Source organism: Mesocricetus auratus, unplaced genomic scaffold, assembly GCF_017639785.1.
Source record: "Mesocricetus auratus isolate SY011 unplaced genomic scaffold, BCM_Maur_2.0 Super-Scaffold_100013, whole genome shotgun sequence".
NCBI classification, from domain to species: domain Eukaryota; kingdom Metazoa; phylum Chordata; class Mammalia; order Rodentia; family Cricetidae; genus Mesocricetus; species Mesocricetus auratus.
This window is the reverse complement of record NW_024429196.1, coordinates 23,763,344-23,790,706: the sequence shown is the minus strand read 5'-3', so window position 1 is coordinate 23,790,706 and position 27,363 is coordinate 23,763,344. Positions and strand designations below refer to the sequence as shown.

Here is a 27,363-nt window from a genome sequence, read left to right as displayed (position 1 = left end):
TAGGCCAGGGAGAATGGGACAAATCTTGTGTTCTGGCCAGTGCCAAAGGTCATTCCCATTGCACCTGGCTCTAGAGTTGCTCTGTGGAAAGGGTGAATGTGTGAGGCCCGTGTCACCATTTCAAAGGATGGAAGCAACACGGGAAATAGAGATCCTGGGAATTTATGGGGAAAAACAGTATCTTTGGAGAAATATCATGCCCATGATTAGAAAATAGGTTTTATTTTTTTATTTTAGGGTTAGAATCACAGGAAAGGCTACTGTAGTATAAAAGAGTGGGTCTTAATTTTCACAGTCATTAGGAAAGCAGACTTGGTCTATAAAGTTCCAGAATTAGTTCCATTCTTAAGAACAGTAAAGATTTTTGTATAAAGAGCTTACATTTTTGTTGATAAAAATACCTGTCGGTGATAACACTTAGCATTGACCCTGACTGTACATGGGAAAACTGCTTTTATAAGGTTCCGAGGAGTCTGCCTTAACCCTGGATCCAGCTACAAACATATTGAGCTGGCCAACAAGCATCACACTGAGAGTGCTGCAAGTGGCTGAGCTGCAGACAACAATTTTGAGCTGTTGAAAGCTATAGTAATCAACACAATAGCTGAGCTCATCAGAACAAGGAAATGAGCCCAGAACACTGGTAGAAGTCTTGGGTGATGAACTTTAGGTATGACGTGCACTCAACCATTGCTGCATTTCCAGGGTAGTTTGTTTTATGTTTCAGATAGTTGGCTAATATATCTGCCTATATCCATGACTTCTGACATCCACACACATGGAATCCATGCCAATCTTTTTACTATGGATTTCGCCTTAGAAAACAATTTTCTGAGGTAAGGACAGGAAATTAAGTATGTGAACAATTGAGGGAAGGGCCCTGAGTTTTCAGTCTCTTAGCTATAATACATTAAGAATTAACTATGTTCACTACTGAAGCATTAGTTTTGGTATACTTTTAAGGAATTAAGTGGCCTTATAAGGATATTAAATATATTTAAAAAATTTTTTGAGCTGAAGTTTCATCATGCAGCCCACACTGGGCACATTTATGATCTTCCTGCCTCAGCTTCCTAAGGAGGTGGATTATGAGCATGTACCACAAGTAGCTAAATATTTACCATAGACATTATTCTCTGCTGATTTTACATCTACTATCCAAATAAATTCCATATAGCAAGTCAATTAGAGCTAGGAGAAGCCCCAATTAAGTCCCTATCAGAGTCTCTCTTTTAAAGCTCTTATTTTGGCCAGGTGTGGTAGTATACACCTATAATCCCAGCACTCGGAGAGGCAGAGGCAGAGGCAGGCATCTCTGGGAGTTCAAAGGCAGCCTGGTCTACAAAAAAACAAGTACCAGGACTACACAGTGAAATCCCATCTCAAAACAAAATCCAACCTTCTTATTTTGAAACATAAACCTATTAAATAGCTATTTGCAGACCTAAGTGCATAATTTTTATTTTAGGATTTGAGGGTGGAAATAGCTGACCTAATTTGAAGCTCAAGTCTATTCCTGAGAAATACCCTCACCTTCTAGACTAGGTGAGGTTTAAAAAAATGTTAACATACCTACCTACATTTATGTTATTTTTCATGAGCATTTAACATGTTTAAATGAAGGTTACATCCTCTCTGTAATTATAATTCCATACCCAATTCAGTCTGTACTTTTATTTTATGAAAAAACTGATTTCCAATCTTCATTAAAGTTAATTGAATACAATGAATAGTGAAGGCCTTATGGTCTCATTTACAAAACATGGCCAGTGTCCTCCTTGGCCTTAAAATTTGAGGAAGGGAACTTCGAATGGCTTCCAGTTCGCATGTTTCAGTGCCAGAGCATAGGCGTAGACCCTGGCATCCACTGTAAGATGTTCTTCTGCTACCAAAGCTAAGGAAGCAAAGATGACAGTTTAGAGACGATGACAGGAGAGTCTACTCAATCACTATTCACACTGTATGCCAGTCTTTCCATACTAGATGCTTGGGACACACTAAAATTAGAGAGAAAAGGATTACAAGTAGTGACTTAGATGCCTCATCAAGCTCAGCACTCAGCCACCTTGCTGGCTTACTGTCTCCTTGCCACTTGTTTGGGAGTAAGTTCAAAGAAGACTTTAAGGTCAGGGTTCACATCTTATTCACTTAAGCAACACGAAAGTTGATTACTATATTTGATTATACTGGTTAGGTAAACTAGTTGTTTCACCCTCCTCTCTTTCTTGCTGAATTATCCCTTTCTGAGACCTGAAGGGAAGTCAGGTGAATGAGAGAAGGAATTCTACAAAGAATATTCTATAAATGAAGATATCTGTCACATATTACTCAAGGACCGGGGGTTCAGTACTTGACCTACATTATCTGCTTAGCTTTTCTCGCATATCCTCATAGGAAGGGGCTTACTTGATTTAGGAAAACAAGAAGCTAGTAACTGATAATGATAATGGCAGCAGAGCCTCAAACCCATCAGTCTGTTCTATCATTAGCTGGACTACTTAATAATGGATGCCATGGCTTTTTCTGAATAAATGATGATGTTTAACTTGGCTTTTGAGGTATTGAGATGATTTTACCTCAGGTCTAGTTTTTGAAGAGTTGAAGAAATTGAAGCTGTTTGGGAATACAAAACCGTAGTTTTTTGGAAAGATAGTCAAATAAGTAACAGACATTTCAAAATAGAGCTCTGTGCTTCTTCCGTGAAGCCGTAAGCCACTGGCATGGGAGGAGCTAGGACTGCTCTTAGAGTTTCAGGGCAATGAGTACTTGTTACTTTGTGTTAATCTTCAAAGTAATTACTTAAAAACAGTAGTCAAAAAAGTTTCCTGGAAGAGAACCCATAAAAAATTGGGATAATGAAAGGCTCTGCTTCTTCACAAATGAGTGAACAGGGCAGAGGAGCACCTCAGAAGGCTTTTGTCACCTCTCCATTAACAGTATCTCTCACAGAAGGTCTTTCAAAATCTAACAGGATTTGTGGGATGGGCTGATCTACTAACTGACTACTGATTTACTAAGGTTCATTTTACATCAGCTTCTCAGTCAAGTATGTGTTGGAGAACTGCTGTAAGAGTCTTTAACTTGACTGTCCACAAACAGTAACTAACATACCAGCATAGCTGAGCTATATATTTAAATCTTGGCACTGGTATGCATCAAAGGTCCCTCCCTCCCTCCCTCCTTCAATTTATCTGTGTGTGAGTGCTCTTTCTGCATGTACACCTGTACACTAGAAGACGTCATCAGATCTCACTACATATGGTTGTGAGCCAACATGTGGTTATTGGAAATTGAACTCAGAACCTCTGGAAGATCAGCCAGTGCTCTTAACCTCTGAGCCATCTCTCCAGCCCTAGATCAAAGACTTTAAGCATTCAATAGTTTTGGTTAGACAGCAGGAAAATCACTATTATGTAGGGAAAAATTTTAAAACGGTCCCTATTAAAGCTTTACCTTGACACAATGTTTTTCTTAAGTTTTCAAACTGTACATCACTTGAAACGGAAAACTAGCATTGGTCAACAGTAGTTTATAACAGTGTCTGACATTTTGAGATGAAGATAAAGGAATTACACTAATGCCCTAGTGGATAGAGATGGGGAACAAAGAGAAGGCTGGGTAATAACCTTAAGGTGCTTACCATCAAGTCTAGTCAGTAGGTCATTCTTTGGTAAAGAGATCACTTCCACAAATTCTAAACAAACAGAATACAGTGAAAACTAAACTGAGTGAAACCATAGCCCCAAATGTCTGTAGTCATCATTACCACTACAGTAAGTCATCACAGGGCCAGCCACTGGGAGTTGAATAGCATACCTCCATCCCCTGCAAATAAAAAGAGGGAATAATATTTATATTTTAGTACAACCTGTTGTGGCAAGCTTTTGAAGACTTCAGTGCAGGTATAAACACTGGAGAAGCATCTAACAGAAACCCAGAACTCTCCAAAATATATCATATTTACTTTTACAGTCAATTTCAATAGTATAACATTGTTATTCTCCAGATCAAACATTTCACAGCAAAATATAAAGCATATCCTGTAATTCATGTTTGCTACATTTATACCTATGGACAAATACACAATATAAAATTTATCATTTTAACCATTTTTTAAATGAAAATTCAGCAAGATCAAGTAAGAGTTGTGCAAACATCACCTCTCCCCCCCCCCCCCAGGGTTTCTCTGTATTGTTTTGGAAGCTGTCCTGGAACTCGCTCTGTAGACCAGGCTGGCCTTGAACTCACAGAGATCTCAAACTGAAAGCTGGAATTCACTGAACAGTAATTATCCATCTCTGGGAATTTCCACTTTTTGTCTCCATGAATGTCTATTCTAGGTATTTCATACCAGTAGAATCACACGTTTGCCCTTTCGAATATAGCTTCTTAGTATAATGCTGTCAAGGTTCATTCATAGTGTAGCATTTATCAAAATTCTACATTTCATCTGCTGATAGAATCCTGAATAGTCTATTCTTCTGGCTACTGTGAGTGATGATACTATTAATTATATTAGAACCTGAGTCTCTTGTTTTCAGTTATTTTAGTTTAGTTTATTCCTTTTGGAAATACTGGGTTCTAGATTTGTTTTGTTTTTGAAGACAGGATTTCTCTGTGTAACAGCCCTAGAACTCTCTTTGTAGATCATGCTGGCCTCAAACTCAGAGATCCACCTACCTTTGCCTCCCCAGTGCCAGGATTACAGGCGTGTGCTACTTTGCCAGACAGAAATTTTAGATAATTTTATATTTAACTTTTTGAGGGGCTCCTGAATGTTTTCCATGTCTTATGAATATTTGCAGTTTAAATAATGAAGCACTGGCTTAATTAATTGGCTTAATTAAAATTGGCTACAAAGAGTCAGTGAATCATATACATAATTTACAAGGATAAGGAATTACCACTCAAACTATGGTGTGTGTGTACTGATAATCTCTCCATCTATCTATCCATCAGCCTACTTTTTTTTTTTTAAAGATTTTATTTATTTTATGTAAACAACTCTCTGCCTCCATGTCTGCCTGCAGGCCAGAAGAGGGCATAAGATCTCATTTCAGATGGTTGTGAGCCACTATGTGGTTGCTGGGAATGAAACTCAGGACCTCCGGAACAGCAGCCAGTGTTCTTAACCTCTGAGCCATCTCTCCAGCCCTCAACCTACTTTCAAAGGGGTGGGAGCAACCGGCAGGAATTGACAGTGCTTGAAGTGCTTTTGAAGCCCAACTTTCTAGGGGATATTTTAGTGCAAAGAATAACCTTACAAACTCTCAATATAAAACTTGGCTGAATAAAGGCTGCAGCCTTTAACTTCTGCCGTTCTTACACATTTAGACAAACACCAAAGTGATTTTGAAGATTCTCACTTCCTAGTCAGGCCTGTAGCTCATTAAATGGGAATCAGTTTTCTACACACATACACACTAAGAAAATAAATAAAATGGAGATTGAACATTTTGTAAAATGTAACACATTACATTTTTTTCATACCTTACATTTTATAAAAACAAAACAAATGTTAAAGAGAATATGCCAAAATACCTATCCAACACTGGGAAGCAGTACCCACAAAGAACCTATGGCAGACTATGATTCTTTCAATGAAAACTATGCTTATTTTAGCAAGTTAAGATACTCAATGCAGCTCAATCAGCTTAAATGTATATAACACACCCTTACCTGGTTTGGGTTTAGGCCTTACGTTTTCTGCATCATCTCCATTGATGGTTACTGTCACAACGTGTGTGGTACAGTTTGACAAGCCTGGATCCATACACACAGCTGGGAAAAGAAGTGACAGCTTGTCTTAAGAAATGAGATAAGTGCCTTAGTCCCTTGCTACTTGTTTCACGAAATGTCATAGAAGAGGTGGGGCTGAGAGTTAATTCAACCAGTATCTAATCTAATCAGTAGAGGCTACCAGACTGTAGAACATTTATATACAGAAAAAGTACTCAAACTTCCTGGGGTTCCTGCATCAGTCTGAGGGTTTAGATGGTTCTGATGGTTCAAACAAATCCAGTGAGGAGTATGGCAAAGATAGGGAAGTAAATAGCAAGGTTTACTATTCTGAAGACAACGAGGCTAAATAATTTTCCAGTGTCAGGTTTTCCAATTTGCTCTCATGCATTAGAGCAGTTCACTCACTCATGGGGAACAACCCCCCTTTTTTACTTGGGAGGGCACTGAAACACTGTTACTGTGTAGCCCACGCTACACAGTCCTGCTGCCTCAGCCCTAGAAGACTAGGATTATGAATGTGTCATTGCAGCTGGCTGGAAACCAATCTAAACCCTGGTTCTTCTCTGTCTGCATTCCAACCATAAAGAACCCCTGCTTCATTAATGGTCAAGAAACCGACCCCTGAAGAGTTATACGAACCTGGAGAACATTCAGCAACATCGCCTTTGTAGCCAGTTTCTTCCTCCAGCTCCCGAAGTGCAGCTGCTTCTGGGCTTTCCCCATCATCGATGAGCCCTGGAGGACAGATGGAAGCCAGTGTTCTCTGAACATCTTTTTAATAGTTGCTAAGTGACTCTTGCATACTAAGTAGCTTACAGTCGGTGTTACTCATGCCTCTTGCTTACATCTAGGTGTTTTTCATGAACATCTCAACCATGTTCTGTACAAGAGGGATAACCCTGTGAGGAAAGATGGTGGCCAAATGGCCTAGATTTCATAGTTATGTAACTATCATACAGGAGGCTGATTCTTTCTGTTTCCTTTTTTGTATGGTGACAGTTTACTTCTCTTGCTTTCCTTCCTCACAGAAAAATAATGAGGCCCCAGCAATGAAGTGCCAGGAGAGAGTGCCCTGAAGGTTACAGAGTAGATCATTACTATGGTCACTATGAGGAACAGATAGGCCACACAGGGGTAAAGTTAACAACTCAGGTTCATTTTCCTGAATGGAATGCAGCTGTGTAAAGAACAAATAAAAAGTAGGTTATTAAATTATTAAATCACTTTCAGTGCTATTAACTTCTTTGTTTGTTTGATTTTTGGCTTTCGAGACAAGGTTTTTCTATATAACAGCCCTGGCTATCCTGGAACTTGCTTTGTAGTCCAGGCTGATCTTGCACTTACAAAGAGCCTTCTGCCTCTGCCTCCCAAGTGCTGGGATTAAAGATGTTCGCCACCACCACCTGGCTAACTTCTTAATAAAATGGCAAGTGAGAAAGAAAAGAGCTAACTATATATTTCTGTGAACTGGGCTTTCCCACTTCAGTCCTGGGAATGGCACACAGAGCTTTGTGCATGCTGGGTAAACACTGTACCTAAACCCTACCGAGCTTCATGAACCTAACTGTAAAGTATAGCACTTTTGATAAATACATGGGGTTTATTTATTCCTTCATATGAGCACAGCCCAATAAATTATAATTGTTATAATACTGCATATCAAATTCTGGGTGGCTTAATTACAGCAAAACTGAAAAATACCTCTGATAAAATCAAGACAGTTTTCTTGCTCTTTTTTTTTTTATGACAGATCAAGGTGTCTTCTAGTTATAACTTTTTGCCATTTAGAGTGAACTGCTTACCACTGTAAAATTCTTGTGAGTGAAAGGCACTGCTAGTGACAGAAGGGGAAATAAGTTGATGAATGAATGAAGCAGCTACTGGGAGACTGAGGTCATCAAGCTATGTGGAAAGGGGGTGTGGTCACTGAGCTTCACATCATGTTCCTGGGCTTGCCTGATCCCAAACGTGGTCAGGACTTGAAGGAACCTCATTATAGAGACATGGTTCTGGCTTTTTTTTTTTCCTTTTTATATATTTGTTCATGTGCATGTCAAGGACTAATGTTGGTATAAGAATCTTCTTCAATTACTCTTCTGCTCAAGATCAGACAGACCTACACCTCACTGATATGGTTAGTCTCACTATCCAGCTTGTTCCAGGGATCCCCTTAGCCCAACTTCCAAGGGCTGGGGTTCTGGGTAAGTCTCTATACCTACTTAGTTTTGACATCTTGTTTGCATTGCAAGTGCTTTAATGGCTGGGCTGTTTCCCTAGCCTTAGAATGTTTATTGTTTACTTATAGCTACTTGGACAGATGATGTAAACAATGCATGCTTAGTCTCAGACAAAGGACCTGCATGGAGTTACTCACCTGCTGGAAACTCCAGGCAGTAGCCACCCATTGGGGGTCGGAACTGCTTCACCAGAACAATACATTCATAATGAAGAGTTCTTTGCAGCACTGGGATGATTGATACAACTGTCAAACAGAAACAAAACTAAGGAATCCTTAAGAAAGATCAGCCATGCAGGGCGTTGGTGGCGCATGCCTTTAATCCCAGCACTTGGGAGGCAGAGGCAGGCGGATCTCTGTGAGTTCGGGGCCAGCCTGCTACTGTGTTGGCAGCCAACTTTGAAACTATTCTCATTTAACAATGTAAAAAGCCAGGCAGTGGTGGTGAACACCCTTAGTCCCAGCAGAGATCTACAGAGAAACCCTGTCTCAAAAAACCAAGGGGGGGGGGAGTAACACATCTGTCACTTTTCTTAGTTTTGATTTTTCAAGACAGGGTTTTTCTGTGTCTGTGAAGCTTTGTAGACTAGGCTGACCTCAAACTCACAGAGATCTACCTGCCTCTGTCTCCTAAATGCTGGGATCATCTGTCACTTTTTTTTTTTTTTTTACAAGAAAGTGTTTTTCTTTTTTTTTAATTTAAATTAGAGACAAGCTTGCTTCACATGTCAATTCGAGTTCCCTCTCTCTCCCCTCCTCCCCTGTCCCCATCCACCAAGTCCCCCAGCCCCCCTCCCAATCCCCACCTGTCACATTTTTTATTTTTTATTTTTTTACAAGACAGGGTTTCTGTGTTGTTTTGGAGGCTATCGGTCCAGCCCGGCCTCGAACTCACAGAGATCTGCCTGCCTCTGCCTCCTGAGTGCTGGGATTAAAGGCATGCGCTACCACCGCCCGGCCCCGCCTGTCACATTTAAAAAATACTCTTTTAATTATAAAAGGCTTGTTTTCAGTTGTCACAAGATCCTTTTTCTACTTTAGATGGAGTCTGCTTGTGTTGTTTCTACTACCCAGGCTAACTCAAACTCATGATTTTCCTGCTCTAGCCTCCCAAGTGTATAGGACTACAGGTGTGCACAACCAGGCCCAGCCACAATTTCTTAAAAAAATGAAGTCAAAATTGAAACTAAACATGCCACACCGGGCCAAGGATGGGAGCCCCTGTTCCCCATGCAGCAGCCAATAGAGTGGCCCCGGGTGAAGACTGGTCTGCATGCTGCTAGATTTCCCTTAAGCTAGAGGCCAGTTAAGGTCCACCGTGTCTTCTATGTCAACAGACTGACTTCTACTGTTTTAGAATATAAGCTCTTCTCTTACAAGTATTTGACCTGAAAGCAAAACCAGAAAGCCACTGGCTGTGGAGACAGCCACCACCGAGGATTGTTACTATCTCCCAGAAGTTTTGACAGTGAAGAGCAGCTGTAGCACGGCAACTGTTTACCCCCATAAAAACAAGCCAATCAAGATAGAAAAACAAAAAGCTCAGCTTTTGCAGACCATGTGTGGCTACCAGGATGTTTTTGACTCGGTTGGGGCCAAGCCATTTATGCTTGGAAGGGTAAATGAACTGAAGTCTTTCCCAATTTTCTTTCCTCTCAACTGTGGCATGAGGGCAGGGAGATCATTTCACCACACCCAAAGGCACTCACCTTCAGAGTACAAAGGACTCCAGTGGTCTTATCATAGGAAGACCCAGCATGTAGCTTCAAATTATACTGACATATGCTTGGCTATAAAGGTTAACACGTCTTTCCTTCAAACACTGTTCTTAGCTTAGAAAACAGGAGCCAGGAGTTACTTACTTATACAGAAGGTTTTGGAACATAGCATTGTGAAAACAGGAGACTCACACAGAAAAGATCCTAATTGAGGGTAATTCTGCTTTGAGGTCTTTGGTTATATTAAACACCATCTTATAATTTCATGTGCTAACTTTCTACATAGAGAGTTATAGTAGTCATACCGTCAGCAGATTGTCCCTTCCTGGTTGTAAGTTTCACTGTTTCCCAAGTTCTATTCAGGCAGAGAACAAAGAAAAAAATCATTAGTGCCAAAGGGAAGAATGGCCTTAGGTTTTCTGTAGACTATCAGAACTTCAAAAATGAAATGCATGCAAATATGCTAATAAAGTGATCTAGGACCACAGTAAAGATCTGTACTTAAACAGCCAACTGTGCTTCCTTATAGTCCATGTGAATAGAAAGAAACTGTTGTCACCCTCCACCTGGGCCTCTGGCTGCCAACTCAGCAGAAAGCAGCTGAGCACTGGAGTCCCTGAGTCCCCAGAATACTTTGGTTTGATTTCCAAGTCTACAGTGAGTAGCATAAGCTGGTAGTGCAGATGTTCAGGCCTTTCCGCAGTGATGTAGTCAGCCCCTAGGGACATTCCAGATGCATTTCCAAGAACAAAGGATGCCATGCACAACATGAACCACTGAAATTATGCAGGTTTAAATTATGTGACTAAACTATGCAATTCAAGAAAGCAGAATTTCCCACTTCTCTGAGGAATCAGATTTTCTTTGCATGAGTGCGGCCTTAAATAAGAGAAAAAGACAAGTCCCTAGAGGAAGCGGTGAAGTGTTTGACATCATATTCTTGCCCCTTTTATGGCTTCACTTCATGTTAGTGATTTGTTTGTTCTTGGGTTTTGGTAATATTTCTGCTATTCTACCTGCTCTTAGACTAACATCAGGAAGAGTTACATGGGAAATTCAGTTACGGGGGAAAAATCACACTGTTCAAAAGAGGGAGGAAATAACAGGAAATTTCACCTCTTTTAGTTCTCATCTCTTGGGGGGGAAAAGCAGTGTTAAAATAACGATGGAGGGCCGGGCATTGGTGGAGCACACCTTTAATACCAGCACTCGGGAGTCAGAGGCAGGTGGATCTCTGTGAGTTTGAGACCAGCCTGGTCTACAAGAGCAAGTTCCAGGACAGCCTCCATAGCCACAGAGAAACCCTGTCTCGATAAAACAAACAAACAAAAAAACAAAAACAAACAAACAAACAAACAAAAAAATGATGGAGGTGGTCAGGCAAACTTTAGGCTGTGTTTTAAAGGTGGGACTATAATCTAGATGTCTCTAGGGACTAGGTTAAGTACAGTAAATTATAAGACATCCTACTTACTCTAAGGGACCCTCTTGCTCATACCTCCTCTCACCCTGTGGTTGTCCTTGAGATCAGACAATACCATATTCTTACAAAAAGTTCCAGGTATTTAATCTGGCTTAAAACAAGAATAGACAAAAACCCTTTCTGTAAACTGAATACCTTTCAGCACTACATCCAAGTTTTACAAAGCAAACATGTGAAAATAAAAATCAAACTGCTGTGACAACTCATAGTAGCCCAACACTCCTGTTAGTAGCAAGAAAGCCAACCAACAAGCAATTTCCAATAAGTAATACAGATTACAAGAGACAAAACACCTTTTGTCATAGTTCTCTGCTGCCTCTTAAGGTTAGTCCTAAAGACTGAAGACAGTGCTGGGAAAAGCACTGAAGGTCCCATCCCAAATCCACTAGGAATAAGGAAAACAGAGAGAGTAGCATCATTACAGTGGTTAAGGCGAAGTAAACAAGCAGTAATGAGCCATACATTATGAGCAATAGAATAAAAACACATTTCAAACACTACAACAAGAATGCCCAGACAGCTCACTCTCCTAGAACTCACAGATGTGTACTCTCAGGGGATAAAAGCTTACCCAGCTAAACCCAAAGCCCCGACAGCTTCCTCCTTTGTGTAATTCAGGAATAAGTAAAGCATCTGGAAACATCTCTTCAGCTTTAGAATTGGGCTTCCACTTAAATTACTCCACTGTTTGGTCTCTCCTTGGTCTTTCCCTCTAGCCACTGGTACAGGAGGAGGGAGGAGGTAGCAAAGAACAATTCAGCCGCCATCTTGAATGCCAATGTAAGTGCTGAACACTTCTAGAATTAATATCCCTTCTTCCATGAATGAGTTGGTAGTAAAAACACTCTCTATTTTTATCCTTTTATACATATGCTTTTCTTTGAGGTAACAGAATGAATTTTTATGAATAAAACATGGTCTTGTTTCAAAGCTTGACATTATGGTAAGAGCTATTAATGCTGTACATAACCCTTCATCAATGACCAGGAGGAAGAGTTATGTATGGAAGAGGAGAAGCGAATATGCTCTACACAGGTAGCAAAAACATGGTAGGTAGACTTAAAAACTCACTCCCAAATTAAAAACTAGAAATTTAAATCCTGGGGAAAATATCCCCAAATGGCTGTGCTGGGCAGTTTTATGTCAACTTGATACAAGCTACGAGTCGCCAGAGAGGAGGGAGCCTCATTTGAGAAAATGTACAGGCCATAGGGCATTTTCTTAGTGACTGATGCAGGAAGGTCCAGCCCATTATGAGTGGTACCATAAGAATACAGGTAAACTAGCGACGAGGAGCAAGCCAGTAAGAGTAAGCAGCACTCCTCCAGGACTCAGTATCAGCTCTGCCTCCAGGTTCCTGTTCTGACTGCCTTCCATGATCACCAGGGATATGGAAACATAATTAAACTGTTTCCTCCCAAAGTTGCTTTTTGTCATGTTTCATTGCAGTAAAGGCTGCCCTACCTAGGACAATGACTTAGACATATTTTCTTGATCAGTAAATATCTGAAGGTTAGTCAGGTGAAGAGACAAGATGGTGTGAACTGTCATATATTCTTTAGATTTCTTAGTGTTAAAGGTTGCATTTTGTGCTATAAACTTCATTTTCAGAGAAACAGAGCCAAACTGTCACTATACTGAGTTTTAGTATCTACATATTTCATAGTATAAATCCATTGCACATACTGTACTCCCCTGTAGCTTAGGTCTTACCACATGGTTCGTCCTGGGTTTGCACCCATCCTCTGTTTACTCCATATTTAGCTCTATTTGTCTGCTGTCTGTTAGTATATCTCTATTACTAAGGTTTGTGCTAGTTCAGCAGAAACAATTAACATTTGTTTCAATCGTCAACAAATCTATGTATTGTCATCTTGAGAAATGCATTTGCTCACACAAAAAACATGATCTACCATGATTGTGTAGCAAATGGAATTTATTCTATTTTATTCCTTATTATATTTCCTTTAGAAAATAGTAAACCTAATCACCACATTGTTTTATTCCAACTGATTTGTTTGTTGGTTATTTATGTGGATGGGATCAAACCCAGGGCTTTACACATGCTGGGCAAGTGCCATACCACTAAGCAGTATCCACAGCTTCTTTTTTTTTTTTTGGTTTTTCGAGACAGGGTTTCTCTGTTCTGGAACTCACTTTGTAGACCATGCTGGCCTCGAACTCACAGAGATCCGCCTGCCTCTGCCTCCCGAGTGCTGGGATTAAAGGCGTGCGCCACCAATGCCCGGCTACCACAGCTTCTTTTAAGCAGAAGAGCCAGCAATGGTTTTCTCTTCTTTTTAGTTATTCTAACTCAGACATTAAACATTTGGAAGGAAGCATTAGACACTGATGAGTATTCCATAGTTTGTTAAGCCAGAATCCAACTTTTAGGTCCACAATTCTATGGAGAATGGAATTAATATGGATTCTAGATTAGGTAAAGGAACAACTGTAATTCAGTTTTATTCAGAGATTATTAATGACCCAAATATTTAGCAATGGAGTAAGAGCTGGATTCCACTCTGTTTAAAAGAGAGCTTACAATGATGAAACAACAGTGTTCACCCAGACACTCAACAGAGCCCTGGAAAAACCAAAGGCAGAAAGAAAAGAAAAAAGTTTACCTAGTTTTACCAGTAGGATCCATGTAAGTTGTTTTTTCAAATTTGATCCATTTTCCTTCTGAAATCAACTAAAACAAAATCAAACAGTTATAAAGTAGGAAAATTTCAAACCAAGTTGTCTTTTTTTTTTTTTTAGAAAAATTAAAACATGTATTCTTTCAAGTCCCCTCCCCCCAACTCAATTTGCTTCCCTCCCAATAATTTGTGGGCAAGTTTCTAGCTTGGAATAATTACTCAAAGTTGTTTCCCTAAGTGTGGGCCTTTTTTTTTTTTTTTTAAGATTTTTAAGTAGAACTAAGACGATAGGCACTTTAAATAACACATGGGCTGGGGAGAAAAAGGTAACAGAAGGCAGTTTAGTGGGAGAGAGACCTTCTGGGTGTTTCTCAAGTCTTAACCCCAGCCAGGTATGTGTGCAAAGCTGGCCGCACTGGTGTGGAGTTGTATATAAAATTTGACTAGGGAAACAAATCAAAGACTAGATTTTCTTTCCGACACCCAAGTTCCCACTCAATCTAAGACAGGCATCAGCAGCTGCTCTGCCCACACACCAAGGCGTCTGGGAGCATAACTCACCAATGGCACTAGGCAGAGCTGCGGAGACTTTTCACTATGGACTTAAAGCAACAGCCCTTTCTTACGAGGCCTCCCCCATCCCTTCTTGCCAACACCAGACCTAATCATTATCAGATCTGTTCACAGACAACATGAAAAGATTCTAAATCAAAAAGAATTTCAGAGAAGTGTTAGGACCAGAGTTTCAGGATGAATATTAAATTTATTTTTAACTTCTCGAGGTAGGGTTTCTGTAGCTTTGGAGCCTGTTCTGGGACTAGCTCTTGTAGACCAGGCTGGTCTTGAACTCACAAAGATCCTCCTGCCTCTGCCTCCCAAGTGCTGGGATTAAAGGCCTGTGCCACCACTGTCCGGCTGAATATTTAAAATTTATCCACTACAACAACTGGTTCCCGAGAGAAAAACACCCTAAAAGCTTTATTCACTAATTTTAGTTCTTTATTCAATAACATGAGTTCTAGAACTCAGTGGAATTTGAACCTATGATGAACAATTTAAGTTTTTATTATTTTAAACATTTATGCCAGAATGACAAACAGCTAAAATGCATTTACTAAATATGAAATCTAAAAGCCACATATGGTGTGCAAAACCATAAATTACTTGTTTTTCTATCTATGGCAATTTTTAGAAAGAATTTCCCTATCAGGAGCAGAAATCTACTTATTCTCAATTTCATTAATACATATAATTAAGTCGGATAAGCCACTATACTAAGGAATAACAAAATGTGGCTTAGCCTTGAAATGGAGAGAAAAACATTTGAAAACTATCTTCGGGCTGGAGAGATGGCTCAGCGGTTAAGAGCACTGACTGTTCTTCCTTCCAGAGGTCCTGAGTTCAATTCCCGGCAACCACATGGTGGCTCACAACCACCTTGAATGAGATATGGTGCCCTCCACTGGCATGCAGGCAGAAGACTGTATACACAATACATAAATAAAATATTAAAAAAAAACAAACAAAAAACTATCTTCAAGAATGAAAACCCCATGGCAGTTAAAAAAGAGAAAAAGAAAAGAAAAAGCCTGTAGACTCATTTTAACCTTAGTGCTATGTGGGGAAGGGGAAGGATACGGAAAAGCCAACTCTACCTCCTCTGAAATAATGTGCTGTTTGGTGTTCTGAGAAGAATCTGTTGATTCTTGGTTCTCCATTTCAACCTAGTTGGTCTCCACAGTCCTCCGATGGAACGTTTACTGTAAGGGAGTGAGATTTGTTCAGGTTCCCTCAAACATGGGTCACTAGTCAAAGTACTCGAATAGTTAAAAAATGTTAAAGCATCTTCTCTCATGTGACTTTCTGGGAGAATGGCCTCAGAAAGCACACAGAGGTGACATCCCAGAAGAATTCAAAGCCATCCTATTTAGATTCAGTTTGCATTTACCAGGGTCCATTCCCACTAAGGTTTTCTCACTTGACATTTCACTCTTTCCGGAGAAAAAACCACCAAAGGATGACACACCACTTTCCAAACCCACCCACTTGTCTTTATGGTCAATTATCAATGCTTTACAGTTTTGTAGGAGGAAAACAGAACTCCGCCATTAGCCATGTGACTTATTAGATGAGCATACAGATGAGGTAATAAAAAATCGGTTTGCCACACCGCTAACCACACCCACTTTAGGCATGACTAAAGACGTATACGGACATAGGCGGTGAACTACATCACTAGCCAGGCCCACTTTTGGGCATGGCTAGGGGCACTACGAAGGAAGGTATAAAAGACTGAACAACGGAAGTCTCAGTCTCTTTTCCGGCTTTCCGGCTTCCAGTTCAGTGGTGGAAAACTACTCGGCTCATCTGGGTTACTTGTTTGTTTCTTGTGAGTAATTTCTACAATAAATACTTAATTTTACTTTCAGTAAGTGTGCCGTTTATTGTTGCAGCGTCACAGTTTAGTTGTTTTTCTGAGGTCTTGCAATGCATCCCAGGCTACCTTGAACTCCTGCTCCCTTTCCTCAGTGTCCTCAGTGAGGGAAGCACCATCACACCAGACTCAAACTTATAGAGCTGTCTATAATGGCACTTCTATCTCCCAACTTCTCTTTCTTTATGACAGTCTGGGGCAAGCCCAGTTACCATTTCAGTAGTTTCAGGCATTATGTCTGTTTTCTGTGTGTTTGGGTTGCACCCAGGGCCTCCTTTATGATAGGCAAGTGGTCTACTTTAGTTGGTTTTTTAAATTTTTTTATTCTTTAGGGGCCTACCACCCAGCTTTCAAATAAATACAAGGAGACTTATTTTTACTTATGAGCGCCTGGCCTTAGCTTGGCTTGTTTCTAGCCAGCTTTTCTTAAATTATCCTGCCTACCTTTTGCCTCTAGGCTTTCTCTATTTCTGTATATCTTTTATTTCCTTCTTATTCCGTGTAGACTGTGTCTCTGGCATCCTACTCACTCCTCCCTCTTCTCCTTCTTTCCTTCTATTTATTCTCTTTGCCTGGCAGCCATGCCTATCCTCCTGCCTAGCTACTGGCTGTTCACCTCTTTATTAGACCAATCAGGTGTTTTGGGTAGGCAAAGTAACACAGCTTCACAGAATTAAATGAGTACATCATAAAAGAATGTAACATATCCTTGCATCATTAAAACAAATATTTCACAGCATGAAAGAGTGTAACACATCTTTAACCAATATTCCACAACAGTAGTTTCAGGCACTAAACTACTATCATTTTATTATGTATGTGTGTGTATGTGTGAATTTATGTGTACCATGTGTATGGATGTGCCTGTGGAGGACAGTGGATATGCATCATATCCTCTGGAACTAGAACTGCAAGTCATTGTAATCTGCAGCTGGTTTGAGTCCTCTGGAAGAGGACTTAACTGCTGAACCATTTCTCCAGGAACACTCCTAGCTTCATTTCTTTATTTTTGTATTGTTGTGTGAGTGTGCGTGTACATGTGTGCCATGGCGCGCTTTTGGAGGTCAGAGGACAACTTTTAGGAGTAAGTTCTCTTCTTCCACTTTGGTTTCTGGGAATCAAACCCAGTTTGTCAGGCCTGTGTGGGAAAACTTTTACTCACCAGGCCATCTCACTAGCCTGAATGACGAGTCCTTGCTTTCTTTGTTACACCCAACAAACACACAATCTGTCTCCCTCTCCCCCAACACACCTTGTTTTTCTAGACACAGGGTTTTTCCATGTAGCCCTGGATGTCCAGGAACTCTCTATGTAGACCAAGATGTCCTCAAACTCAGAGAGCTGCCTGCCTCTGCCTTCTGAGTGCTGGAATTAAAGGTGTGCACCACCACTGACTGGCTGGTTTTTGCTGTTTGCTTTTTTTTTTTTTTTTTAAAGACAGGGACTTCATGTGGCACAGGCTGGCTTTGAACTTGATCAGTAGCTGAGAATGACCCTAAACTCCTGGTAACCCTGGACCCACCTCTCATAAGCTGGAATGAGAGGCATGCACCAGATGCACGTGGTGAGAAGCATCGATCTAAGGCTTTGATTGTCAGGCAGGTGTTTCACCAACTGAGCCCCAGCTCTTCCACCTCGTTTTTTTCTCTAACAGTCTCACATGGCCCAGGCTGGTCTTGAATTTACGATCCCTCTATATCCATTTCCCAAGTGCTGAAATTACAGGTGTGCACTTCTGAGAATTTGAGGCTTACAGTTGAGAATGTACAAATTGTACAAGTACGTTATTAAGCTTGTGTGTTATTAGGTATGCATATTAAGCATGCACACTATTGTGTCCCATTTATCTCTAAGTGTATCAAAGTCACAGCTGTAGTCAGTTAGTGCTGACAGTCTGCTATGAAGAGCACAGACTTTTGCCTGCCCGTGGCACACTATCTCTTGGTTTCTTGCTTCATTTCTGGACCTCGCCTTTCTGGACCCTCATGGCTGATTAGTCATCCAGAGTCATTTCTTAGCTGTCTCACTTTCGATGTTGTCTCTGAGAGAGAAGTCTAAAGTGACCTCAAACTCCTATCTCATTTTCCATGTGATCGCTTTTTATTGTTTGGGAGTTTACAATTAGTCACACTCTAGGCTGATACTGTATTGGGCACTCAAGTTAATCTCTTCAATCTGGAAGTTCACAGTGTGTTCATGCATACGTGTGTTTTAAAGGGATTTTTATTGGATTTCCTGTTCTTTCAAGAACTGTTATGTAGCTGTTGGACTGGGATGTAGCTGAAATCCTAGAACACAAAGCCCCGAGTTCAGTCCCGAGTACTTCCCATCCCCAGCAAAATAGTTTTGGATTTTCTGAATTACTCCAAGGCTTTCTTTTTCACTTATACTCTTTTCTTTGCTATCTATATTTCCAAAAGACCAGTCTAGCCTTCTGAAGTCCTCTAAACTATCCCACCTCCTCACACTTGTTTCTAGGGGTTAGAGCATAGGTTTGATTCTAGGACTTCCCCTTGAATACCAAAATTTTTGTGGTCACTTAAATGGGGTAATTTGCATTTAACCTATACACATCCTCTTGTACATTTCAAATAATCTCTAGAAACACATTGCTTAATACAATGTATGTTCTGCATAAATAATTGTTATATAGTATTGCTTAGGGAATAATAACTAAAAGTCCTTAAAGTTCAACATAGACACATTTCCCACTTCACCCCCCTCCAATACTTTCAACCTGGCTGAAATTATGGATGCTGAATTCAAAGTGCCAATTGTATAGATCATTCAGCATCACTTTTCTTGTCCATAGTCTACAAAGATAAAAGTAGCAGTTCCCTTATTTAAAATACAATCAACAACAAAACAAAAACACATTCATACTTCATCGTGCATTAAAAAAATCCAGTATCTGATGACTATCTTATGTTAGCATCACCTGTGGTAGACCCATTAAGGATAGGACCCAACACACAGTGGGCAGAGGAGAGAACGGATCTACTTTCATGGACCTCTCTTAGTGGCGGAGCAGGGAGGAAAGGCAAAGTTCAACATGAGAAATCTGTCAAGTGATCCCTAGTTTTATGGAGAAAGATTATGATGGATAAACAGAGTGAGGAATATGTTCGACTGATTAGGAAGGCCTCGTTGGTGACAAATGAACATAGATTTTTTGGGAGTAAATAGGAAGCAAGTCACACAGCCATCACAACTTAGAGGCAATTACTTAGCATATTGACATTTACAGCCTGCCTAGGAGAACGGGGAAGCTAGTTACTCTTTTGACAGTGACTCAGATGGCCATTTACTTGGGTTAGCTTTAAAGTGGTAATGACAGAGATAAAGATTTCTATCACCATAGGTAACCAACATAGAATGTGGACAACTGGCCAAAGGGGGAAACCCAATGAGTCTCAAGCATGCACATTCTACACTCGCATAAAAGAACTGTGGAATTCTTCTGTTTCTTGAGACAGTGTCTCACATGGTTCAGGCTGGCCTTAAATTTGTTATGTAGCAGAAGCTGGACTTGAATCCTGGATCGTCTTGCCTTCACCTCTCAAGTGTTGGGATTAAAGGCTTGTCCATTATATTTAGCTAGAGGTCCTTTTATCTTTTAGATATCCACTCCTCCTCATTAATAACACACAGCAGGCAAGGAAATGTGCTGATGTAATGAAATTTTTGAATTCTATTTCTAAAGAAAAATAACTTTTAGGCAACCATGTAACCCCTCTGAAAGGACAAACTCAACTGTCTAGAATGGCACGACATGGCTATACTAAGTTACTACCTCCTTTAAAAAAATTCTTTAGTTTTCTTTTTTTTTTTTGTATCTGGAACCTGGAGCTTGCATCATCCTAAGTGCTGGGAAAACAGGTATGAGCCACCACACCCAACTAATACTGGGATGTTTACAGGTGGGGCAACCACACACATTTAAGGAAAAGACTACAAAACTTTTAAAAGGTGGCTTAATACTAACAGGCCAAGAAAGCAAGAGAATACTTGAGAAGCAGAATTTTTTATTTTGATTTTACACGGGGTTACAGTTAATAGTGTAGTAACTTTTTTTTTTACTATTTTGACTCTGGCTTTGACACCCAGCTCCCAAATAAACCACACACAGAGGCTCATTCTTAGTTATGAATGCCAGGATTTAGCTTGACTTGTTTCTAGCCTTTCTTTTCTTAAATTAACCCATCTACCTTTTCCCTCTTTTATCTTTCATCTTTTTTTTTGTTTTGTTTGTTTCTTTTTTTTTTGGTTTGTTGAGACAGGGTTTCTCTGTATTGCTTTGGAGGCTCGAACTCGCTCTGTAGACCAGGCTGGCCTCAAACTCACAGAGATCCACCTGCCTCTGCCTCTGCCTCCTGAGTGCTGGGATTAGAGGCATGCACCACCAACGCCCAGCTGCTTTTATCTTTCTTATTTCTGCATATCTTAACTTTCTTACCTGCTCGCTGGCTGGCTGGGTGGGTGGGTAGCTGAGCAGGCCGTTTGTGTGTGTGGCTGGCCAGCCAGCTCCTGACATCCGTCCTGTTCTTGCCCTCTCCTTGTTCGCTTCCTTGCTCAGTTCTCCTTTTATTTATACTATCTGCCTGCTAACCCCGCCTATCCTTGTTCCTGCCTCACTATTGGTCATTCAACTCTTTATTAAGATCACCAGGTGTTTTAGATAGGCCAAGAATCACAGCTTCACAGAGTTAAACAAATGCAGCATAAACAAAAGTCACACACCTTAAAATAATAGTCTACCACATTAGAGACTGCAGGAATCTCAGAAGAGACATTGAACTTTAGACTTTTAAATAAGCTTGGAACTGTGATGACTATTGGGACTTCTGAAGTTGGATTGAATACATTTTTGCATTATGTTATTTGTTCTAAGGGCTAGAAAGCGAAATGTGGCAGTTTGAGAAAAAAAAATGCCCCCCAAAGGGAGTGGCTCTATTAGGAGGTGTGGCCTTGTTGGAGGAAGTGTGTCACTATGGAGGCATGCTTTGAGGTCTCTTATATGCTCAAGATACTGCCCAGTGTCTCAGATCATTTCCTGTTACCTGCAAGTTAAGATGTAGGACACTTGGCTACTTCTCCAACACCATGTCCGCATGCTTGCCACCGTGTTGTATCATAATAATGGACTAAATCTCTGAAAATGTAAGTCACCCTAATTAAGTACTTTTCCTTTAAAAGAGCTGCCATGTTCATGGTGTCTCTTCACAGCAATAGAAACCCTAACTAAAGGTTTCAGTGGGAGACACAATCTCATGTTGAGGAATAATTTTTTTGTTTACTGTAAAGATGTGCCATTTTGATTGATTTAATAAAAGCTGAACATTCAATCGCTAGGCAGGATTTCCAGGCAGAGAGGACCCTGGGAAGAAGAAGACAGAGATGACAGGAGATGTAGAACAGGCGGGAGATCAGGTAATAAAGCCATGAGGCAGACGCAAATGAACAGAAATGGGCTAATTTAAGTTATAAGTGCTAGTTAGAAACAAGACTAAGCTAAGGTCAAGCTTTCATAAGAGTCTCTGTTTTGTTTTTGGTTTTTTTGTGAACTGGTAGTCCAAAGAAAAGCCCAACTACAGTCTCATGGGCCTCAACTCAGCACAAAGAATTACAGGCAACTAAGGAAAGCTGAGAGTGAGAGAAATAATCTTACCCAGAGAAGAAACACCAATTAGTTGCCCTGAAAACATACATACATACAAGTTAACATTATTCAGACTCAGCAAGTTATATTTAGGAATATAACATGCAATAACAATTAATGAAAAAAGAAGCCATGCATTTGAAAAAAATATCAGGAAAGGTATATGGTAGGACTCCAGGGAGGAAAGGGAGAAATATTGAAATAATTATAATATCAAAAATTATTAGAAAAGAGATAGGCAAGAGTTAAGATGCAAGAAGTGAAACTAGAAACTAAAGTCAGGCTGTGGAGTTTGTACGCTGGCTCAGTGCTACCACTCCTGGAATTACTGAAATTTGTTTAAAACGGAAAGTGAAACAAAATCTTAACAAGAGATAACATGTTCACTGCATTCTTTTTGATAAAATCTCACTAATGTCATCAGTATTGCTTAGTACTCATCCTGTTTAAGAGTAGGACTTTGCCATTTGGGAGGCTGACGCAGAATGGCCTGAGGCCACTACTTAACAACCAGTACGGATAATATGGTGAGAAAACAGTTCAAAAGAGAAAGAAAGAAAGAAAGAAAAAAAGGAAGACAGAAGGAAAGAAGGAAGGAAAAAAAGAAAAAAGAATGTAGAAGTTCAAATAATAAGCACTGCTCGACTGACAAACAGGCAGTTGGGGCAGTTATGTAACGATAGGGAAATCAACAAGGCACTTTGAAAGAAACTGAGTGGGGAAAAGTTTGTGTCTTTATGTGGGGTGTATACAAACTTGTGTGTGGCTGTGTGTGCACATGCATGCATGCGCACAAGTGCGTGGGGGCCTGATGTCAACCCTCACTGTTTGCTCCTCAGGAACTGCCCACTTTATTTTTGTGAGACAAGGTTGAACACTGGGACCTGGGGCTTAGCATTTAGTTTAGGCTGCCTGTCCGTCATATCCCAGAAAGCCTTCTGTCTGGCTCCCCAGCACTGAGATTACAAGTTGAACCAGAACCCCGGGCTTTTTACAAGGGTTCTGGGGATCAAACTGAGGCAGGTATCTTGAATGGTAAGCATTTTCCGACTAAGTTATTTCCTAGTCTCCCCACAATTAAAAACCTGAATTAAAAAAATTGAAGAAATAATTTAGTATGATTGACTTTTGGGGGGGGGGACAGGGTTTCTCTAAGTAATAGCTCTGGCTATCCTGGAACTCTCTTCATAGACCAGGCTGGCCTCTATCTACCTGCTTCTGCCTCTCCAGTGCTGGGATTAAAGGCACGTGCCATTACTGACTGGCTAAATGCACATATTTATACTCATAGACAGTTACTATTCTCACTCAGTCTTATCCAAAAAAGCCTCTTTCCAGTGAGCTGAGATGAAGTTCGTCTTACGACTGCATATAGACTTGAGAGGAAACAATGATTGAGTGCTCAGCCCCAAACAGGGCATTTATAGCATTCATGCCAAACCTCAGGGGAACACCGTGTAAGACTGAGAGAAAAGAAAAAGCTGGCATACAGGAAAAAGGGCTGGAAAATGCCATCTTATGAACAGCCATTGCCCCCAACAACTCTCCCAAACTACTGATCATTGCAATCATTCTGCTCAACAGTCAGACAAGGATGGAGGAAGGACGCAGGGGGCCCTATCCCTCACTGTTGAACTATTTCCTACATATAAATCAGGGAAAGAGGGACTCACTGTCATCAGTTGAATAGCCACTGGTGACCCCCAGCAGGCTACAGTGGACAGTCCTAATCCAATGGTCACGCAGATGGCTCTGAATAAACCAAATGGTCACATAACAAAACCAAAAGTCATGAATCTGGAGAAGGGATAGGTAGAGAAGAGGGGGGGCATTGACATGCATGGGAAGGAGAGAAGAGAGTAACCAATATACACATGTCAATGAACTAATTTCATAGAGAAAAAAACTCATATAGTAAAGGACCAAGAATGAAATAACTAATATAAAAATATTAAATAAGTTTAGCTATTATCACAACTTTAAAAGTTTACTTTTTTTTAAGAAACAGAAAACATACACTCTTTTGTACTATACAAATTTGTACTAAAAATTCAGGTACCCACATCAAATCAAATATATATCAGTGTTCTTCCCTTCACTGAAAATTATTGCCAGACTAATGGAGGGACCTGTATGCATATGGTAAGGGTGGAACAACACTCAAGTTTACAATATATTTTTTTCTCCCGGCAGGGATGGGCAATGGAGGTGGTAAAGGGACTGACATTTACTGTGATTATATTACTTGGTGACTTATAAAAAAAATCATTTACCATTAAATCACTTAATTATAGATGAGGAAGATGAAACTGACTTTAATGACCCAACCACAAAGTAATGAGTCCTCAGACAAGAGATGATGGGAGTGAGTGTGTGCTGGGGTGTTAGCAGTAGCAAACAATGAGAGTGTAGTATTTTGTCTTAAAAGTGAATCATTTCAGGGAAGTGAATACAAGGTGGTTCCAAGATTTTAAAGGAGACTGGAACAGCAGAAGAAAGATGTGAGGCCGTGCTCATATTTGGACACACTGAGTTTGTGGCTTTGGAAGTATTTATCTAGAAGTCATGCTATGAATTCAAAGAAGAAAATATTTTGTTTTGTTTTATTCACTTTGGAATCACTCGGTAAATCCCCTAGCTTCTAACAGTGCTGATAAAAAACAAACAAACAAACAAACAATCCCGAGGGGCTGCTGAGATGGTCCAGCAAGTGTTTGCTGAGCAAGCCTGAGTACTCAAGTGAAATCCCAGGGGCCCACAGTGGCAAGTGAGAACTGACTCCCAAAAGTTGCAAAGTTGTCCTTTGGTCTCCATTCGCCTGCTGTACTACCCACCTGCACTGACACACACTAAATATGATTATTTCTACCATTGCATTGTAAGGTTTTTACTGAAGAAAACTGAATATAAAAATTGAAAATAAAAACTCGGTAGTTAAAAAATAGATAATTTAGCTCTGCTGTTCAAAACACTTGAGCATCTTTTATTTGTGGTATCAACTTACTGAATTCTGACTAAGTCTGTAGCAGAATCTACGGCAGTACTAAAAACAGTTATTGAAAACACAGAACACGGGCTAGACGGATGTGATGGTACAGGCCTTTAATCACAGTACTCAGGAAGCAGTGGCAGGTGGATCTCTATCTCTGTTAGTTCCAGAATAGGTTGGTCTACAAAGCAAGTACCAGGGCAACCAAGGCTACACAGAGGAACCCTGTCTCCAAAAACCACAACAAACAAACAAGCCACAGAATACATAACATTCTATTCCAGTTTCTTTCTCTGTCCTTTCCTTCTCCTTACAACTTAGCTGATTCTCCAAGTAACTGTCTCAGTCTCTGTGCCCAAGTGTTTGCTGGGCTGTTAAAGTATTGCTTTACCCAAATGAATAACTTCCTGGGGGCCTGCTTTCTCCCATATATCAATTCATATCTTCAACAAAAAATACTTTACCCAAATGCACCCCAACCAGTGCTAACATTTCCTCCCGCTACAACTTTGTTTCCAGGTCAATTAAAAACAAGTATTAGTGGCTTCTTTCTTATGCTCTGTCTCTTAGCTGTGCAAGCACCATCCCCAGAAAAAGAAAAGGGAGGATATGGATTATTGCTGCGTTCCCTCAAAACACAGAGGACTAGCCAGACCTGGTGGTGCATTCCTTTGATCCTAGCACTGGGAAGACAGTGACAAATGGATCTCCTTGAGGCTAGCTTGGTCTACAGTGTTTCTCAACTTCCCTAATGCTGTGACCTTTTAATACAGTTCCTCCTGCTGTGGTGACCCCAACCATAAAATTATTTCGTTGCTACTTCGTAGTTATGAAGTTTTGCTACTGTTTTGAATAGTAATGTACACATGTGATATGCAGGATAGCTGAGGGGTTATGACCCACAAGTTGAGAACCAATGACATAGGTTTATAGAGGATTATAGAGACCTTGTCCCAAAGCAACAAGACAAACACACAACAAAAAACAAACTAAGGGGCTGATTAATTCTGGATTTCATAGGTTCTTAAATAAGAATCTCTGACATCCAGAATCCCCTAATGTACACTGGAACATTATAATCCATTTATCTTGGCTTTGAAAATCTTTTTTTTTTTTTGGTTTTACGAGGCAGGGTTTCTCTGTATTGTTTTGGAGGCTGTCGGTCCAGTCCGGCCTCGAACTCACAGAGATCCGCCTGCCTCTGCATCCCGAGTGCTGGAATTAAAGGCGTGCACCACCACTGCCCGGCTTGAAACTGTATTCTTTAAGCAATACTTCCAACTACTTGACCTTTAACTTTCAAAACAAGTTATACTTCGGGTATGTGTATATACTAACTCAAATACAAAGTATTCTATTGACTGATTTTAACAAATACCTTTCTAGAGAAGTCGACAGTAGCTGGGCTTTTATCTTTCTAACTTAAACTGCTTAGCGAGGCTGGGAGAAATGTGCAGGGTTTTTTTGTTGTTGTTTTGGTGGGGGCGAATATCTAAAATGTGGTGCTTTTGGACAAATACGTGCTTGGAACAAGCCCAAGACTTGTAAATTATAGGAAGCACCAGTGGATTTTAAAGGCCTATCTCTTGTAGTTTGTGATCTTCTTTTAAAGAAACAAAACTGAACTCTGTAGAGAGATAGACACAGAAAGGAGTAGGTAGAAAGATGATACCACAAGTTCACGTATAAACGCTTTCAATCTTATGATTTCATCATTGCAGAGACACTGATAAAAATCTGTGCTTTTCTACACTGGTAACTTTTTCCAGGCTGGACTAAATGAACTTTAAGCTTAAAAGACACAACTTTCCTCTTTTCCTTGCTTTCTCATCTCCAGGACCGTAAAATACCTCCCCCCTCCCCGGAATTTCTTTCCTGTGTCTCTTGAAATCTACTTTCATGAATGAGAAGGGACCATTCTGGTAGATGCCTCGACTAATGCGTTCAGACGTTTACTGTGCAGCTCCCTGGTTCCTCTCGTAGTCCAGGCTGCTTCGCCTGGATCTCGGGTTCTCCTCGCGCCTGAGCGCGGACTGGGAGACACGCGCGCGACTGGCAGAATTCTAAGCACATCAGCTGGGCTCGCGCCCTGCTTTCCCGTCCCCTCTCCAAGGACACTTGGTACCGAGATTGGCTCGCGCCCACTTACCTACACTAAGCTGTGGGATGTGGAAGGGATGGAGGAGGAGAGGAAAAACAATCAGACAGAAGCCGCAGTCTCCGTAGAAGCAGGCGCCACCACTAGAGACACCGGCGCCTCTCGTGGTGCAAGAAGGATGTGCACACGTCCTCCTCCCGGCACCCGTAGAAACTCCGCTAGCTTTAGATGATTACCTTCCGGGTCGAGCTGCTTAGAGACGAAAGAGAAGTTTTAAGCTTCCTAAAATCCTACACTTTCACGATTCTTCTTTTCCGGGCTCAAGTTCTTTTTGTGTCTCGTGAGTCTGTTCGGACATACTA

The 27,363-nt window shown here is 40.6% G+C and overlaps 1 protein-coding gene across 2 annotated transcripts; it reads right to left on the bottom strand.

The window, feature by feature from the left end:
• Nucleotides 1-214: 214 nt before the first annotated feature.
• On the bottom strand, nt 215-27,198 carry Nudt5 (nudix hydrolase 5). Of its 2 annotated transcripts, none has more exons than XM_005081237.4 (10): nt 27,053-27,198; nt 15,477-15,581; nt 13,807-13,874; nt 10,002-10,051; nt 8,117-8,224; nt 6,382-6,477; nt 5,680-5,781; nt 3,817-3,825; nt 3,641-3,694; nt 215-1,894 (listed from the first exon to the last, which is right to left on the bottom strand). In XM_005081237.4, exons 2-10 carry the CDS (start codon nt 15,537-15,539, stop codon nt 1,785-1,787), a joined length of 660 nt encoding a protein of 219 aa, XP_005081294.1. In that variant the 5' UTR covers nt 15,540-15,581; nt 27,053-27,198; the 3' UTR covers nt 215-1,784. The 2 variants fall into 2 exon arrangements, with proteins under 2 accessions (XP_005081294.1, XP_021089291.1); XM_021233632.2 differs by lacking the exon at nt 27,053-27,198 and adding an exon at nt 20,712-20,844.
• Between the last annotated feature and the right edge of the window lie 165 nt (nt 27,199-27,363).

Bases quoted from the DNA above. Each gene is read 5' to 3' on its own strand.
- Nudt5 (XM_005081237.4), bottom strand. From the start codon at position 15,539: ATGGAGAACCAAGAATCAACAGATTCTTCTCAGAACACCAAACAGCAC. The intron at 10,052-13,806 runs GTAAACTTTTTT...CTGCCTGAATAG, and splicing joins GATCCTACTGGTAAAACTAG to AACTTGGGAAACAGTGAAAC. The intron at 6,478-8,116 runs GTGAGTAACTCC...TCTGTCCTCCAG, and splicing joins CTGCCTGGAGTTTCCAGCAG to GGCTCATCGATGATGGGGAA.